The sequence below is a fragment of the Ceratina calcarata genome, unplaced genomic scaffold (genome assembly GCF_001652005.2).
Source record: "Ceratina calcarata isolate Rehan_Ccalc_2016 unplaced genomic scaffold, ASM165200v1 scaffold471.2, whole genome shotgun sequence".
NCBI lineage: Eukaryota > Metazoa > Arthropoda > Insecta > Hymenoptera > Apidae > Ceratina > Ceratina calcarata.
The window spans coordinates 207,313-227,293 of record NW_017171239.1 but is presented as its reverse complement, the minus strand read 5'-3'; the positions used below and the strand labels follow the sequence as shown (position 1 = coordinate 227,293).

The 19,981-nt window shown below is 44.0% G+C and overlaps 2 protein-coding genes across 2 annotated transcripts; both read left to right on the top strand.

Moving 5' to 3' along the window:
- Positions 1 to 6,629: 6,629 nt before the first annotated feature.
- Positions 6,630 to 9,431, top strand: LOC108627487 (uncharacterized). Its single transcript, XM_085342319.1, is given in 4 exon segments — positions 6,630 to 7,385; positions 8,547 to 8,727; positions 8,803 to 8,994; positions 8,996 to 9,431. Coding segments are annotated over 4 exon segments (465 nt in total). The 5' UTR covers positions 6,630 to 7,329; the 3' UTR covers positions 9,032 to 9,431.
- Positions 9,432 to 9,537: 106 nt separating this feature from the next.
- On the top strand, positions 9,538 to 19,725 carry dap (cyclin-dependent kinase inhibitor dacapo). Its single transcript, XM_018028785.2, has 2 exons — positions 9,538 to 14,109; positions 16,799 to 19,725. The coding sequence occupies exons 1-2, from the start codon at positions 13,533 to 13,535 to the stop codon at positions 16,897 to 16,899; spliced, it is 678 nt and encodes a 225-aa protein (XP_017884274.1). The 5' UTR covers positions 9,538 to 13,532; the 3' UTR covers positions 16,900 to 19,725.
- The last annotated feature ends 256 nt before the right edge of the window (positions 19,726 to 19,981 follow it).

The window sequence follows — 19,981 nt, the reverse complement described above, 5'->3', positions numbered from 1 at the left end:
CGGACGGAGCATAAACTGAACGACTCTTTCGTCCCCCGAGGGGTATTAGTCACCGGGTGCTTCTCCGCGTTTCGAGGTACTGCCTTTTTTCCGGAAATAGACTTCCTTTCTCGAGGTTAAACGTTTGCTCACACATGTAACCCCGGGTGGCACGTGAACGTATACTCAGACGCGTGTTAAAGAGCGGAGGGTCATACGCTCTCTTCCATTTATAAATAGAATATATACGTAGATGGATTAAGCGCACGGAATGCAGTTCGATGGCCGAGGGGCGCCTTAAAAACGTGAAAGCGGCGCGTTCTGCACCTCGTAAAGAGAGGGCAAACCCTCAGTCGCTGCGCGAAACGTTAAGCAGAACGGATTCGCTAGTCGCGAAACGGAACGTTCAGAAATTTCGCCGTCATGCTGGCAGCGAGACACAGGTGAGATCGTAACGGTATTTCACGAATGCTTAAAATGCTTGCCTAACTGACCGATGCATGATTTCTTTTGCAATACTTTTTATAGTTAATACAGAATACGTTGCACTTTATGAGAATACAAAAATTCATTTAAAAATATATGCACGGCAATCGTCCTAATTGTTGGACAGATCAAACCGTGATTTTTTTAACGATTGGCGAAGTTTCAGTCGAATATGGTAAAGATCGAAGATAAGTGCCTACCTTTCGATGTGGAACGGTTTCTCGCGATAACCCTCCGGACACCATAGATCCCGTCATGTCGTTGTTGCGGTCGTTGCTGCATCCGGTAACCCGCGAGAGATGAAAGTGGGCACACTGGTGCTGGTGACTAGCGTTTCATACGGGATTTAACAGTGTAACGTTACATCTTCGGGTTTGGTCTTTCCTGTGCTCCTCGGGTTCACAAGGCGAGTCTTGGATTTCTCTACGTACGAAAGGAGAAGAGGTTATTGTGCGAGGGGGTTTTAAATTCCGGACAGGTTGAATGCACCCACAGCGAGCGAACCCCGCGGGACACGCCGTTCCCTCTGCCCATAGCGAAAACAGTATCCAACGGGGTTCGTCATTTCTGTGGATAGAACAACGCGAGGAATTAAATCTAGTTTTCAGAGATCAATTCGTTCATCGAAACTTTGAAAGATAGCAAAAATTATAAAAATCGGAGGTCGTTCGAAGAATGTAGTAGGTAGGTCAGAAAGTGTTGTTTTCACTTTCTCTGGGCTCGTTAAGCACCACGGTGATGGAATAAAATTAGATTGGAGAGACGTGGAGGCGCGGTTAGACTAAACGAACGAGGACGTTAATTCGTGCTCGTTCGGTGTAAACTGTCGAACGGGAAAAGTGTTCCCAGGTTCATTTGCATCGAAAGGTCGTTCTTGTTCCAGAGGAACGCGAGTGCACGCTGGCGAAGTTCAGACTAGAGTGCATTTAGAATACCCAACAAAGAGCTGAGTCGATATCGAAAACCTGTGGGCGTCGGTGGGGAAAAAAGTGGTAAAGAGACCGTTTCCTGACCGGCCGGGTGGCCGTAAAACCCGCGTGGTCCACGCGACGCGTCGCCTTCGAATGTCTCGTTGCATTTTATGCAATGGAAACACACGGTGGAAGAGCGTCATTTGTCAGGCGATACGTGTGGGCCGGGTAACGTCACTGACCTGCCGCAAATGGGCGAACGGTGCGCGAACACGAAATAAATGATAGATAGAAATCCACAGCTGCGTCCGCGACCTACGTGCGTCTATTTCCGTTCGCGGGAATCTACGGGAAAAATAATGCAGAGGCGTACAAAATATTTTTAGTCAAAGACGTTCCAGATTTACGATAGAAGTAGGCGAACGAACACTGTGCCAATTCCGAAGCAAGTTCGCGGATCATTAAGTCAATCATTTGTTATGAAACGCATGTACGAAGGATGCGGCGAACGGGGAATAATAGTACGAGTTGGATTTCAAATGAATTCAGCTGATAAAGATCATTAATGTTGCACCGCGAGGGGTGAACCTCTTTGAAAGAACGCTGCCCATGTACATACATAATGCCCTGATGATCTCTGGTTGCACGTGGAATGCGCGGTTAACGAACTTTTAATAATTCGTGTTTACGGAACACGCAGAGTAACTTTCCCATGCGTTTCCACGCTGTATGAAACTTCTACCATAAGTAATTACGGGGATCCGATAATCTGACTGCTCTTCGTTCCTATTTACAATAATAATATACTGGGATTAATTGCGCCGCGGTTAATGCTCAGCTCGGAGTACGGTTAATGTATACCGTGCGCATTTTCAAGCGATTACGTTCGAGCTGCTGAATTGTTTAGCATAACAGGTGCCAAATGCGATTAGCTCGTTGCGTTCCGCACAGCGATTATTGGTAGTCTAATAAATTTAAGCTGATTCACTTTTGATTTCATATTTTTTCCTCGCATGCTTTCTCGCCTCGTTTTTTATTTTTTCACAGTCTGTCTGGGGTTCTATAAATGTCTTCTCCAGACAGACAGATTGGTCGCACGTGAGCCGACGTTCGTTTTCCACCCGTCTTTCCACTTTCCGCCCTTGCATCCGTTCTGGATACGAAAACGTCCATACAGACAGGAAACATTCCCGAGGGTGTTCCGAATCGGAACAAACCCTCCGTTAACGATCCCCGAGCAACGTTCAAAGAGAGCACGACACGTCTGATAGAACGGAATAATTTTAAGGGTGTCGCTAAGTCAAGCAGTCCCCCTATCCCTAATGGATGGGGTTCGTTGCATTTATTTTCCTTTTTTCATAAAGGACGCTTGGGATAAAAAAACTGCTTCGGGATCTAAGTTACAATATTTGCACCGCACGTCTCGGACTTGTACAAACTGTTATAAAATGAACAAACGCGTTTCGATTGTAAGGTTGCCCGGACGAGTCGAACGGAAGCTCTTCGAGCATATTATGCAAAGGAAGTTCGGAATATCGAATCGGGGCTCATGTGGAAATGAAACGAAATCGGGAAGACAGGCTTCCTTCCTATACGTATTAACTTAGTGCATATAAAATCCTGTCTTCGTCAGATACAGCAAATTATATATATAAAAATGAACAAACGCGTTTCGATTGTAAGGTTGCCCGGACGAGTCGAACGGAAGCTCTTCGAGCATATTATGCAAAGGAAGTTCGGAATATCGAATCGGGGCTCATGTGGAAATGAAACGAAATCGGGAAGACAGGCTTCCTTCCTATACGTATTAACTTAGTGTATATAAAATCCTGTCTTCGGCAGATACAGCAAATTATATATATATATATCGAGCTAATAAAAAGAATTTTATAAACGAAGTCGATGTGAGAATGTTGGATAGAATCCAGGTTAAAGTTTGCAATGTGCTCAAATGTTTCGCGTGTGTGACCAGCATGAATACGTCCTGCTGATGAGCATGTCTGATTAATATTAACGCTAAGAGAGTTAACCGTTACGAACCGAAAAAGAAGCACAACTGTAAACGCGTTTTTCGCCTCGATACTCGCTATATAGAACTATTGCAACTTTATCGAGAATATTAGCGTCAATTGCTTCATCCTGAAAGATTCGTCATTTGATGATACTAATGCAGAGTTCAACGGTTTCTTTCATTTCTTATCGTATCTATAATACGATTTCTTTGAAAGATCAATAATAATTACATTTAATGCCCTCGAGCATGTCAATTAATTATAAGTCAACGTTTATTGAACATGCATCGTGCTTTGAAAAAAAAACAAGTTACATGGACTTAATTAATTATGATTATACACTTGTTCCTTGAGATCACTTGGTCAAACATCGTACGACTTTTATTGGTAATTGCACGATCATGATAAATTTACTGGAAATCATTAGTGAACACAAGAGAGGCTCGAAGATAAGAGTAATAATTAAATAACGAAGACCTGTAATTTCCAAGCAAACACATGTACACCCGTGACATTCGATTTAGACGAAACATCTGATTTTCGTTGAGGTTCTCGGTAACTCGGCTTTTTGACGCGCAATCATCGTCGTCACTTCCTGGCAATTCGTTCATACCTACAATGCTCGGAACGTTCCAAGACGAGTCGCCGAGTGATTTCCTACTTGTATGAATGGAATGCATATTCATTCATTTCTTCACGGTACAGTCGATACACGTGTTGCGGATTCCGACATATGCTAAAATCTTTCGTGCCAACTGTCGCTTCCTGCATGCATCCAAGGACCTTGAAATGTATTCCCGCAGAAAGAAATCACCTCGGTCACGGTTCGTTCGATGACGAAAATGCATGAAAAGAAAGTAGTTATCTCTACTAGATATTAAGTCGAAATGTGTCTGAAGTTTTAATACGAAAATCGTCTGTTTCGACTTATCATTCATTGAGATGAATTAAATTGGAGATGAGATCATTTGGTCTATATTAGCAAGATTTATGATAAAGGCATTGCAATTTGATTGGAAGATATTACAATATAATTAATCAATACAGTAACTGAAATATTGGCTGGTTTTGAAGAAGATAAAATATCCAAAATGCATGATATAAGTCGATAAACTATGTTTCCAACAATCTAGACGTGTGGACTAATGATAATTACTGATGTTATCCGTTACCCTTCCACGGTGAACGAAGAATAAAAAATGCAAATGACGCGTCGCAGTGTCTTCCTTCAGGAAATACTTCTTTCGAATGGGCCACCCGCTCGTTGTAATAATTCGAGCGGAATGATTACTGGATAGCGAACGTTTCGCTAGTCGTTTAGAAAAGAGTTAAACGAATCCGGTGGAAGAATCGGGCCGCGCGAGGCAGTGGTGTCACGCGTGGTTGCACGCGAGAAAATTAAAAAGTAGGTACATACTTTCGTACAATGCGAGTCATCAGTCTTATGACTTATTCATAAGCGGCCGATCGTGCGATTCGCACGCGGTGTTGTTCGATTGAAATTTAGGTAAATGCGAGTACAGAATTTTCTTATAAATGCATGGACGCACAAACATAATGAATTGAATAATTGTGCAAATATGAATACTTCAGTTTTCACATTTCGCATTTACTGGACGATTCATACGTGACCAATCCGAAATCTATACAAACTAGGAACGGTATGGTTCCGGAAACGTTTGAGAGACTCGCATCTGGCTATCGTTTCAACCGATACATCTTTTTTCACCGCCGACGGGGATCGGTTGAAATTCGAGAGTGGTTACGCTCGGACGAAAAATTTGAAATATCAGCTGTCGTCGGGGCGCATACGCGAAATATCGATGGCACCGTTTAAAAGAGTCCCCTGCTCGAAGCCTTTCGAAAGGCGTGCTGGTCGACGGTGATCGACAGCTGCGTGGGTTGCCATGGAAGAAGCGAGTCAACCATCCGCGAGAAAGACCCAGACAGGGGTAGGAAGAAGAAAAAGAACGCGAAATTGCGCGTCAGTAATTGACCTAGCTAGCTGCAATTTCCTCGGAATTTACGACGCGAAACGACGGTCAGCGGAGGTTCGCTCGCGTTCCGAGACCGACTCGCCTAGTCTAGTGCAGCGAGGAAGTAGGAAAAGGTAGAGGAATGCGTCCGCGGATCATATAGACGCTAGGACGCTGCTTTCAGCTGCTGCTTTTTTCTCGTCTTCGAGGAATCCTCCGGAGAGTACGAGTATCCGTATGTGAGAATTTCTTAACGTTCTACTTCCCGCCATTCTATCGGTCACAGTCTCACGGAAACGTTTCTGTTTTTCTCCTTGGTAACACCGGACACGGACTCCTTACCCCGCCGCATCGGCTCGATTCAATTCCACTAGCTTGCAAATATTGATCGATCGCTTCCGAACAATCGTTTTATCGCAACTCGTGAAATAATAATTCGATGCGCATACCGCGATATGATTTCAGAACGTCAGATCCGAGAAAAACCATTCGTGGAACGGTCACGCTTTCTTTTTCTCTAAAGTTTAATGCACACTAGAAGTCATGCTACTGTCAGACCACATAAAATGAGACAGTGGTCAAAACTGTTTATTATTTATTTAATTATAATTGTTTTTGCTCTTTGAATGCATCATTAAATTTTAAACTGTCACTGATTGAGATCTAATCGTTACTGTGACTGGCTGGTGTGACGAACGTCTTACTGCATATCGACTTCTCAGAAACAAACGGGAATGCTTCGCCGAAAGGTCAGTAATTCGAGAGCGTCCAATGACGATAACTGGTATTTCGTTAAGTATTATTCCGCGTATTGCAATTCACGGAATAGTGTATCTATTTCGTGGAATGTCGCAATGAGACAACGTGTTTGCATCCTGGAATAGAGGACTGCACAATGAACCATTCGGTTTAATGAGTATTCGCGCATGCGTCTATTGCCGTCTCGTTGCTCGTAAGTAATAGTCTGCGTGCAGAATCTAGGCTAGTCAGCTGCACCTGGGATGCAAGTAAGTAACTATTCCGACTTTGCGGCAGTCGTGCTTCGAGCCTCGTGCTATCCGCAGCCTCGCTGACTCCCCCGTTTCACGCGAGGAATTCGCGGCTCTGACATTGCGCTGCGTATTTTATCGAGTGCCCGACGCGTTTTCACGGGCTCAATATCAACGATATTCACCGAGGTCGAGAACGTATGCTCGGCCAATTCCAGGCCGAGATTATCTCCGGGCAAACCGAGGAGAGTAACGAGCGAGTATACCAAGGTTAGTTCAAGGACCGTGCAAAACGCGATAAGAGGTGACCTATGACCCGATTATCCGTGCAACCGCCTCCAAATTATTGAATTCCTTTATTTCCTAATGAAATCGACGGATATCGGGCAAGGCAGAGCGGCATGACGTCGCTTAACGGTCGCAAGATTTCGATGGACGAAGATAGAATTGCATGCGGAGGGGAATCGGGAGCGTCGAATATCGATATCCGTGCGAATGCGCACTGAATGAGTCTGGTTGCAATATGCGCGCGCACAATAAAAATACCCCCGACACACCTTAGTACGCCGGCCTACACCCCCGACGAGGGGGATTATCGATCGGCTATGCGAGCTAAGAATTTTGCGCCAGCTGACGGTAGAACGCAGGGACGCGGCCTCGGGAAAGGAAAACACGCGTCGTTGCGATTACGGGATGTTAACGTGTCTGTGATCTGCGATAAATTATCACTGATAACGATAAGCTCGAAACGGAACCGATTCTCTACCCTGGACAGTGAGTAAATCGGTGTTTCTGCATGCAGATCGATATTGCTCAGTGCGAACTTCGTCCCTTTAAACCGGTCGTTCCACTCGGGGTCGAATCTCACACAGTGCCTATCTTCCCAACGTGATCATCGAAACGATCTCGTTGTTCGTTGAATAAATAAAATAAATGACCATCGTGCAACGCGGAATGTTGGGACCGTAAACAACGGATGCGAAGCTCGAGCAGGTGCACGTTCCTCTGCACGGATTCTTTGTTTTACGCAAGGTAGTTCAGTGTTACACACCGGTTGATTATGCACCCCGATGGAATTACGCTACAGATTCGTTCGCAATGGCAAGTTTCACACGTTGCCAGCCGACGCGGTTCAAAATTATGCGACCGTATAAATTGGAAAAATCCGTTTGTCCACCAATTCAAGACCTCATCCTGCGGTCAACCTTTACAATGTATAGCGATCAATCGTAACGATGTATGTACATACATTGGGTACTGTTACTGAATTTAATCTGCAACGTGCTGTTTCATCTAAGCCACTGTTCATCTCATTCGCTCTTCTTGTTTCAAATCAGAAATATTGGTAGCAATAAATAAATTTGTACCTACAATCCTTTGAAGAGATGATAGAAATCAATGTTTGTATGCAATTATTCCACGCGTTGGTCAGGGAGTGAAGGAAAGCTATGCAGTAGCAGCGAAAGTTCTAACAGCAAACCAGTTTGTAGCCAAGGAGAAAAACAAAAGATTAACGTGACACACATAGTGCTTTCACACCATGGAAATGTCAAAGACTCGCTAGGTAGCTACTCCTAACTGGAACTTAGCGTGGAACTCCCAAGAAACAATTCGTTTTAACGACTGTCGCCTTATGAATGTTCACTTGACAAACTATGCTCGCTGATCGGAGGTTTAGCGCCACGCGCGAAAGTTTATTGCGTCTATAATGTTGAATAACAGGCATTATTATCCGCTGTACGGTGGTACTTTCATGCAGGAAGTGATATGCATTCCAATACATCCGTTCAACGGCACATTAGCCGAGAGTGCCTACGGGTTTCTTCTCTGTTCTCTCTTCCTCGTTTGCCAACACGCGCGCACGTGCACGCAGACCCGGCGTACAGCGCAATGCGTCGAGTCACTCGATGCATATCACATTGTTTACAAACCACAAAGAACTACTATCCCCGCGAAATCGTGCTCGGTAATTAAATCTGACATATACTGTCATTTTTCTTGTTCCTGCATATCGTAACGACGCTTTTATGTTATTTGCAATCAGTATTGAACGAATATCTTCACTTAACTCTCAAGTGCATCGTGTTGCGATTTGATAACGTCCAACGATAGGATTTTTTTTAATACACTGATCGAGTTCGGTTGTGTCGCATAATTTCTTGACGTGCCAATTTGCTTTCTCGATCTGCCAAGAGTCCGCAATATCATGCAATATCCGAACGTCAGCGTGCAAGAGAGACGGAGACGGAGCGTGCGAAGGAGACTGTTTCAAGACGACGACGACGATAACGAGACGGAATCGGGTCGGAATTCTGGCGTAGAAGACAATATAGTGAATCGGTTTTATGAAGAGGCACGAAAAAACCGGGAGAATGTACGTGGTATAATTCACCTCGAACAATTACCCCCCGACATCGTTTAGGTTGTATTCTTCTTTTGAATGCTACAGGCTAAGGAGAGGTGGAATTTCGACTTCGAGAAGGAAGAACCGCTACCCGGTCGTTACGTATGGGTGAAGCTCGATCAACACGGAAATGAGATTCGCAATCCGCTCGAGTCGAGCAATCGAGTGGAGAACATACAAACGATGCAGGAAAAGGACGCGCAGGACGATGACGTCGTGATGCAGGAGGCAAACGAGAGACGGAGATCGAAACGAGATGAATGATAGCACATAAACTCAATTACGAATGTATTTTTTTATATCCTAGAGAAGGTAGGGATGATTCGTATTCCGAATGGTCGAAGTAAGAAGTACGAAATCGACTGTGAATCTGTCGACTTCTAGTCAGACTAGACACCCCGTGTCTGAAGAGCTAGTAAACCAAAGTTGCTTTCTTTAATTTAAGAGACTTTTTACTCGCAAAGACATCGATTGATATTGATTTTGTTATCGCGTTATTTATCCTATTTTTAAACAATTGTTTAATATTTATTATTGTAACCGCGTGCAATACACGTGATCAGCAAACGAATGATATTATGTGAATGCGAGAAAATTATAAATAACGTAAGGAATTATACAATGTGATTTTGTACTTTTTTTCGGATACATTGAATAATATATTTATAAATATATCCAAAGATTTTTAATTCCTTCACTTCCTTGTATCTCAATAAAACAGAGGAATTCTGTGATACGAGATTCGCGTGGGCAAGCGAACTGGATGCCTGCAAGCATATGCTGCACGATTTATGCATGACCTAATTTCTAGGCACGAGTACGAGATGACATCATCTGTTCCAGACGTCGCATAAGGAGAAGTAAACGTTTTACTTACGGTAGAATAGCAAATGACCGTTTTTACGGTGATGAATGATGATGTTCGCGTACTTAAATAATTTCCACGAGTATCACGGTTTCTTAAAATTAATCTCGTGAGAAGGTAGCCCGGTGCACCTGGCACCGCTTCTTAAGAATCGTTTTTTCTTCGTGTTGCTCAGAGCTATGGAAGCTGGCCACGACGATGCCGGTGTACCCATTGCCAGAAATTGCACTTCCGTTCCGCGAATTCCCACGGAAATGGGCACAATCGCGACTACGACAAAAGATGTTCGCGTATAACGTGCACCACCTTCATTATTCCCTGGCAACCATTCAACAGGTTCACGCTCGACAATTCCTAACGGGCGCATCGCTAAAGAATTATCCGCGCAAACAATGCCCGTAACGAATCTCCGATTCCTATGTACCTGTTACTACGCAAATCTTGAGGCTAGTCCTATCCTCGACCTTCATCTATCGCACTACTTGTGCATGTTATCTATTCGATAACATGCACCAACGGCAAACTTGGATTTGATAGCGTAACGCTCCTAGCAACAAAACAGGTGATTCTCTCGCTGGCAAACACGCGACGTGTAGATGCAGCCACGTGTCTTCCGGTCGTCTACTCAGGATGTGCAAGCAGGCACGAGACTTCCTTGAGAAATAATCTAGAATCGGCTCATCGTCCGGGAGATAAACGCAGGGGAAGAACGTTACACGCGAGAGGGAACGGTGTTTATTCTCTGTCCTCTGTCTACGACAAATCCATGAGAGAACACCTGTGCAACGAAATACCTTGCTAAACGGGTACCCCACCTGACCGCAGATGAAAGAGAGACGGCCAGTCTTTTACGACACGCAAAAAGGATTGTTTTACGCGACTCATTCGGTCGTTCTCCCCTCATTGAGATGCATCCGGTGCCACCCTCACCACTTCCTGGATGTTGCGTGGGATTTTCATTTTCAACATCACGCTTTGCAGTTCTCCCACAAGAACTCGCACCTCTGACCAACGTCTCTCGAATCTTATCTCTTTTGTTCCATATTTTTTCGCAATCGACACACGTCAGATGATTTGTAAGCAATAACGTTTGACTGACACGTTGCAAAATGATTACGAGTAATATTATAAGAAAAGAAAGAAGGTTCAGAAAGAAATCTTTTCCAAATTAATTAGTGTAACATGAAAAGGTGCATAATAAGGTGATTTCGCAAATTTCATTGTATCTGAGTATTTAAACTCTTTCCGCGGCATGAGGTCATTCATTGGAGTACGACACTAACACTAGCTTATGCTACTTGGCGAATGGGCTATATCTGATTGGTCTCGACGATTCTGTATGTACGCACGTATGTATAGTAGTGTGCTCGACGATGGCCACTCTATATAAACCAACACATACATTTCCCCGCTGGCTCTTAGAGATGCAGGCCACGAGAAAGCCAACGAGGTAAATTAACAATTACCATTGAAAAGTGTCGATTTGCCTCGTTGATCTCGCGTCTATCCTAGCAGCGCAACGCTAAGCATGTGCTAACCGACGGCAATCGCCTTGTACATAAAATTTAATAAGCAAATGCTCTTCAAATTTGCATGATGTTAACCGAGTTAATCGATGATAATTTCAATACGAAGATACACATTCGACGGAGCATGTAACTTTATACTTACTGATATGTATACAGCTGTGAGAAAAAATCGAAGCTAATCGAGTACAAATTAATCTATTTATTCGATTTGTAAAATAAGACTATAGTTCTTAAATTTCATGGTACTTTCCTAAGAGCGTCTACGAACAGTAGCTCGTATCGGTTGAAAGAAAATAGGGACGATAATGTGAAAAGTATGTAAATAAATTCACCGCGCTTAATGTATTGCCATGCAAACACGAAAATCCGCCGAATAAACGTACGTACGAGTGTCCGTGATAAGATTATACACCCGCTGTTTTCAAAGTTGAACTTATTTCTTTTTTCACTCCTTTGTCAACACACGTATCGACGTATCCAGCATTCAATCTCATACACGCTTCTATGCATTGTGAAATGTATGAAACGCATAATCGAAAGATCTGAGGCAATAATTATTAACTACTACCGGAAAAATTCTCACGAGGATCGGGGATATGTGCATAAAGTATAAATTCTGATAATCTCTGGCTTTCAATTATCTCGGAGGTTAATCCGCGCGTTGATGCAGTCACGCGTATTCAAGAAATACGGGTGAAGGGGACAAACGTCGTTTAATCGAAATTGTCGCCGAGACCCCCCTCGTCCGATAAATAAAAGTAAAATTTAATCGTATTTACCATAGAACTGCATATCGGGACGCGTCTAATGGTAACGATCAGCATTCTGCTCATTAACTTGTGTGTAGTAGGGGTCGATAACTGTATATGCAACTTTCTCGTGCATGTTTTCAAAGTGCCGGGACACCGTTCTCGTGTCGAAGGGATTATGCTCTGCAAATGGCGGTCGGCGGTTACTTCGTTTCTCTTTCGTGCGACGCTAGACAGGGAGTGGGGTGCGACGGGAAAACGAGCGACCGCGATGATAACCGGGAACGACCGAGGGGGTTTTAGAGGCTTGGTCGGTTGCAACGGGAGGCGCATACTCCAGTCGCTAGAGAGCGCTTTGCACGTGTGGAACGTGTCCTCGCGCAGCTCCGCGCGTTACAGAGCACGCACGCACCTCGTCAACATAACTGCGCAATCGTGCACGACCTTCCGCCGAACTTGGAGCCACGCGCGTGTCTTGACAGCCGTGTATTTGGCGGGAAGCGTGAGACTGTTTTCGTACGCGAATTAGTGCGGTTTCCAAGCCGATTCGGTGGCTCCCCACCGTGCCAGAGGACAGCATATTGGTGCTTTCGGGCCGTGTGCAATAACATTTTGCTCGTGAAGTATCTTTGCGCCGAGAACGGGAACTTCGAGTGATACCGCCGTATGTTCCCCGTTTCGTGGTGGCGATCGTCGCGGATCTGGAGCACCGATACTGGATCAGCATTTAACTCCAAATACGACGTAGTAATCTTCGCGGGTATACATCGAAGCACGCTTGCCTTGTCTCTTGGAGACTCTCACGCGCAAGTGCGTACAACGTTGCCAGTTCGTCGGATTCGTGGGTTACGTCGATGGATTTGTGAGAAGAGAGCCGAAGGAATCTCGAATCTACTGGGGAAACTATCGTTGCCACGGATTTCAGTTGCCCCGATTGTTATACGGTGTACCGGATTTGGAAAAGATATGAGATAGCCGCCGCTGTTTTCCAGCGTATCTTCCCTCTCACTCTCTCCCGCTGTGGTACGCAATAGTGTGTTTACCGTGTTGCCAAACTTTCCGTGTTTTACATGCACGTCCCGGTCGTCGATGATACGTTCTGCCTCGAAGTATAACCTCGAATCCGCGAGTGTACGCCGATATCGCCGGGAATCGGTGTCGCGAAGTTTTTGGCGTACCCGAGTAAGCGAGTCGACGATCAACGGTGTAGGGAATCGCGAGACGACGCTGTGCACGGCCATTATTCGAAATTCGGTGGGTCGCGCCACGACAACGTTGCCACGTCCTCTCGAGCCGCGAGTATTTCAACGTTCCGTGAACGATTCCTGGAAGAAGAATCATCTTCGTGGACGAGACGCGTATGACGTGTCTCTAAAAAGCTCGATTTTTAATCCGGTAACGTGAACGAGTCGTGAAATTGACCGCGAGTACTACGTCGAGTCCTGTCGCGAAAACACAGGGCCGACGGGAGGAGACGAGCCGAAAGACGTGTAGTGGTGTCAGTGGAAAACAAAAAAGTTGATCGCGTGAACGAGGAAAAAGACGAACGTTGGTTCCTGGGGAAACGCTCGGTTCGTAACTGCCAAGCAGAGGGACGGCGACATTGCCGGCTAGTGAAAGACTGAACGAAATATGAGCGCTCGGGTGTTGAATCCGGTGATGATGACGGAAATGAGCAGGAATCTGGGTGGAGGACGAACGGTGCCGAGCAGAGCAGCTCTCGCGCGTGTCCGTCGGGACCTATTCGGGCCCGTGGATCATGCCGCGGCCCGCGCGTTAGCTGAACGCGAGCTTCGCGCTCAGTCGGAGCTCGACTCTGAACGATGGGGATTCGACTTTCACTTGGAGATACCGAGAGCCAATTCGAGGTACGAATGGGAGCTGATCACGCCGCAGGACGTGGTGCCCGAACCCTACGCCCTTCGAGGTATGCCCTACATAAGGACACACGCGCCCAGCACGCCGCGAAAAGCACGAGACTCGCCGCCGAGCACGAGACTTCATCGCAAGAATTCCTCTTCGACGCCGTCCACTCCGATTATCCCGAAATCGGAAAGAACGCCCCCGCAAGAGCCGAGAGTGCCGCAGATCGGCGAAATCACCACGAACGAATTGTTCGAATTCGACCAGGACAAGAAGATTTACATCGTCGAACCCACTACCCCTGTCTTGTCGACTTCAGCAACGAGGAAACAGTCCTCCATAACCGGTAAGTGATAACGAGCATTTTTTTCTCTTATCTCGTAAATTACCGTTGTATGTTTCGCGGGGGCACGTTGGTAGCATGTAGGAGCACGTGCGCTTCTTGCGATACCATAGGAAACGGAGTGCTCGCTTGTGCAAAAACTCTTACGTCTCAAAAACTTCAAGGGGCTAACCATACTTCGGTCAACGGACTGCTTGTCTTCAACTTGAACAGTTACTGTCGATAAAATTACTTAATAACTCGCAAATGCATGCCAAAGAACCTAAACAAATTAGACACTGCAATGCTACTTGAAATCTTAATCTACTCTTTCTCTTTTTCAGACTTTGACGGTTATAATAAGTTATAATAAGCTCTCTGTAATATTCTTTTTAACTTAAATTGCATGCGACTAATACCACATATCAGAGAGTGTATCTCAATTCATCCAAACTGCATCTGTGCAATATGTTGTCCAAACGATCTGGGAACTTGAAGATTTGTTAATTATTCTACTTGATCATAATGTATTATCGAATTTTAATTGATTGGCATTATTTGTACGGAAATCAGTAACATATACCCTATGTCAATCTATGTAATTCTCCGACCGGCAAGGTCGCCGCAATTTACATAATTACGTAAGCACCTGATAAAACGAATGAATTGCACCCGGTGACTGGTCGGTTGAGCATACGCTTTCTTCTTATCGTAGATTCGTCTATATTAATTTTCCTCTAATCAGTCCGCAGATCATTCGACTTTCGATGAACATATTGATTCCCAGAAAGTATGGAACTATTTGCAAAACCTCTAGCTCATGTATTTTTTCTCGTGGTTAAACATTGCACGATAATTCGCGCCACGCGATCGTAAACACCGATGACACAACGATAAATATTATCCGCCGCTCTCCCACTGAATGTCCAAACATTCGAGCAGCGAATGTTGCCATCTGCTTCGCGCCTCTCAATAACAAAAAAAATTGATAAAAAGAGACGAATTTTCCGCATTGTATTTGCATTACTACACGCACACGGCGATTTCGTTCGTGCCTCACGGTCTAGTTCCCCTTTTTTTACCTATTTATTATTCGGCCGTGCACGCCACCCACGCGACGCTACTATTTCTGGACGTGACTCGTCATGTGTCCCGCACGCATGCATCTACACGTCTGTAAACATGTTTCGCGTTGCAGCAGCATCACGCGCTCCTTTGTTTACGCATAGCATTCACGCAAAATCCGTTAATTCAAGAAAACGGAGTACGAGTATAGTTTCTTAGTGCTTAGTTAGTATAGTAGTTCTTAAGTGCAAGGGATTACGCATTAATCCAAGTTCCTTGTACCATTTTATACGGCGAGCGAGTTGGTCGCGTGCTACGCGTGCGACCGTTATTAGTAGTTTACGATAATATCGCGCTATACGCCGTTTGATTAACCGGATCGATAGACCAGGCGCGTTCCGATTTCTCGATACGATCCACTCGGTGACTACCACTTTTCGAGTACATGGGAGCGTAGGCACGCTGTCCGTGTAACGTTCGTTCTGGCATCGTGGGTACGATGGGGGCGCAGAAATGATTTTCCTAACGTACGTTATTAATGAGCCGCGCGCGGTCAGCTGTGCGATCCATATGGGGTTGCTATGCCTCCGCACCCCCGTCTCCATTCTCTTTCGCACAGCCCTCGGTCATCGGCTTTTGTCAGCGTGCGCCTCCTGCGCGCAACGCGCATGGGGGTATCAGCTGTGTTCACAATCGTGCATCACTGACAAACAACCCTCCCCGGACGACTCGGGGAGGGTAGATCGGTATTTAAAATCAGGATTACCCGGCGCGACGCGTTCCCAGCCCGCATGCACGGGCTGTAGATTAGGCTATTTAAAAATTGCACGCGACGATTGCGTCCGCACTTGAGACAGCAACCCTTTATGCGAAATTTTCCATCGGATACGAAACAACTGCGATATCGCAACTTATACTTTGCGAAAAGGGAGAAGATTAGGAGAAGGGTAGCGTCAGGCTGGTACAGCTGTCGAAATCTTCATAATTGTTGTCGCGTGGCAGTTCTGTTATGCTTAGGGGCTTAGGGGATGTTAGCCAGGGAAATCGAACAGATGCGCCGGGTTTTCCCGTGGAAATTTGCCAAATGTCGCGTGAGGGGGTGAACAAGAGTTTTTGTGGTTCGTACGAGGCTGTGACTCACGATCACGAGTATCAATCCCACCCGAACTTCGTTTCTGTAACGAACTTCCTATGTCGTGACTCACGAAACGGTAGAAGTAAAATTGCATGCATTTTAATTCGAAACTATTTCACTCGCGTTTATCGTCCCGACACGCTTTAACGCTTAAAGTAACGTTATGAAGATTTGCGTACATCGTATCTGTCGCAGATTATAATTAATGGGCACGGTGTGTCGATATCGTGTGAGACGCAAGGTTATCGCCAGCACGATTTCGATTATACATGCATTGGTTTCAAATTACAGTGATACTTAAAATTTATTACAGACGCTTCGAGCTTCAATTTCCATTGTTCTGTACGCTTTATTTATAATAATCGCTAACATATTTATCGCCAATATCTTGCATTGTCGCACAGGTGCAGCGAGATAACGACGACTAAAAATAACACACACACACACACACACACACACAAACAAACAACAAGTACGTGGTGTGTACATGTTTTTCTTATTGTCTCTTTCTAGACTTTATGAAGAGCCGTAAACGTAGCCTAAACGGTAGCGCGAAGAGCATGATAGAGCCGCCGGAGAAGATCGCCCGCAACGCGGGTCAGATACGCAGCTAAAGAGCCTTCCAGTTCAGCTTCCTCCTTCAGCCTCGCTGTCTTCTTTCATCTCTCACAGGAGCGCGAGTGGGACCGGAAACACGAAGCATCACTGCCAGGAGGAACGAAGAAAGGCAGAAAAGCTCTGGGTAGAAGGCGCGAGGTCCGTTGGCTGTGCCATTCACGTAGATTTATCCGCCATGAGTATATAAGACGAAAACGGTGGGCAGAAATAGTAGCGCTGTTTTATTTTATTTTCTTTATTTCTATTTTATTTTATTTTTTTCTTCATCTCGTACACTTCCGTAGCCACGCTACAGAAACTATAATTAGTAACAACGATCTGTTCTACGGTCGTTGCTACGTTCTTGGTTTTTCTTCTTTTTTATTCTTTGTATCGTCATTCTCATGTCGTTGTCTTCCCTTGCATTAAGCTAGGACAGACTAACGATTTAGGTACACATATATCTAGTGAGAGTGAACGGGAGATGGAACGAGTGCGAGTTTTTCACGAAATTAATTGATATAATATATACATTAATTCTACAGTGAAACGAGGTGCATGAGTGACGAGATGATGTTGCTACACGTGTACACTTTGGTGTGAGAGTGTACCAAGATAAAATATATATTATATGGATATTTTCAAGGGTAGATTTTTAAGTAATATTAGATGCTAAGGGTGGAAGTACATTGCGTTTCTATCGAGATCCACCGATTTAATCGGTCTGTCAAAATCCCGGATACAGGCGATGTTCCAGTGCCTGGCTGTTGGTAATCAGAGGCTGTTTCGACTTATTCCTCCGGGCGTTTTTATCGACCGCCTAGCTCGATGCAAATTCCCGGAGTAATGAAAAATCAAATCCGACATAACTTCGCGACAGTCTCGACTCGCCACTCGAGACGCTCGCGAAATTATATGACAATATTATTTTTTTCACAGTAGACAAAATTCGGAGCGGTATTTTTCAGAGAATAGGAACGCAATCATATTTTCTTTTCTTGTAGCCGAAAAGAGATCAGTCTCGAAGAAGATATGATTTAGGTGTAGTTTGTTACCCATGTTTAAGCATTGATCTCCTGTACGATTTTAAGAGAGTACAGCCGATGCCAAATCACATCTCCATGCGATTTTTTTCTTATATTATACATCTTTGAAGAAGGTACCTTCGTCATCGTGTCTTTGGCTATTCTCACCTCTGTCATTTCATCGTCATTAAATCGCATCGAGTGTTAGTATGCTTAGAAAGCTAAAGTGAAGATTGCAATTATTTAGATCCTTTATCTCAAATAAGGAAACAATCACTGAATTTTTTATGCCATGATATTCATGGCGATTAATCAAAGGAACGATGATCGTTTGTATCATAGACATAGGATGCAATCTTTATTTCGCTGTTTTCGTTCTTGTATGAATCATCACGAAGAATTCTCTTGATTTTTAATGTTTTACGATCAGACTTTACATACTATCGGTGGTGTAGCGTGAAAAAGGAAGCTGTTGGAAGTTCTCGGTGGCCTGTTAGCATGGTAATCGATTTATTTTTCTTCGTGCAGGCATACGATTTGACATATTTTCCGAGTATGATTTGTAAATGTAAATAAATTGAATCGGAATCCCTTCACGACGAAACAAACGAGACGTATATGTATACATAGCTTCTGGAGGTCTTTAAACGGTACTTGAATTTACAAATTTTGTATTCGAGTTTTACGTACACGAAAAGTGGGAGTTTTCACAACGCACGCAGTTTACACATTTCGCAACGGACCAAAACCGATTCTTCGTCATTTCCTTCGTCGCGGATGAATTTACACAAAACATAATATTAATGTAAATGTAATTGTATATCTTAAATGATACATTGATTTTATAATGGTAGCTGTTTATTACAATTTTTTTTCTCTTTGTTTATGAATAATTTGGTTAAAAGCCTCCCACCCCGCCCCCAATCGCCAAACCCCCCCTTTTTTGTTCCCGGTTCAACTTTTGTTCCCTTCTTCTTTTTGAGATTATATAATTGAAAAATACGACTGGTGGTTACAAGCTATTTTTTTCGTAGTTCACTCGCGAAGTGCGCTATGAATCGATTCATCTTGATTCATCGTGGAATTCTAATAGTCGTTTTTCATACCGGTTACACTGTGTTCGAACGGTTGAATGCCGCTTTTCATAGCTGCGATACGCTGTGAGAGGAGGCCGCGCGATAAAACGAATCCGAACCGAAGTCTAATAGTTTCGAACGGACACCGCGTTGAATTTTCTCTCTCATCGTCGGGTAACACAAGAATCGCGTCGGTACGAGGAAAAATCTGAGAGACACGCATCGAACGACTATGGAATCTCATCAGATCTGAAAGGGTCACGGATGTAAACCAACAAATAAAAGAAAGTTAATCTGTCGTCGGGGAAGAAACGAAAAAAAATAGTAAAAAGAGAATAATCTTATGTCTATGTAACCCTGTGATGTATTAGTATGATCTCAGTAAACTTACAATTAGTGCGTACTTTTTGTTTGTAATAAGTATATATAGATATATAGATATATGTGCGTTTCAAAACGTGACGCGAAACCCTTCCCTTCACTACCCCTAGTTGGAAAAAGTGTGAAAGAATAGCATGTTCGATCGAGCATATGTGTGCGCGACGTTTGCTTGCGTGAGTGAATGAGAGACAAGAAAAATGAACAGAAGTAATCCCAGTGCCTCATTTCCAGTTAGTATTCGTGTAAGAATTTTATGTGTAACGACAATATATTATATAAACCATAATCATAAGAGAGTCTAAAAAACTAACATAAATAAGTGAATGCCTATGTTTATTAAAAAAAACGATTTATCTAAAAAGCGGACTATCTTTTTTAAACCTGATGTCTGAACCTGAGTTCCTACTCACCTTTGTAAGCGAACAGTTGCTAGGGAATAGAAGAATCATTTCATTTATTTTCATGTACTGTTATTAACTTCAAGGATGTATTGGCTATACAGTTAGTCCCAAAAATTTATGTACTTTAGAAAAACGCATTTCCTACAATTAAAAAGAAATCAGACGTCGGAAGAACAATGCTAATAATAAATAGCTTACTAACTTAGTAGTTAGTAG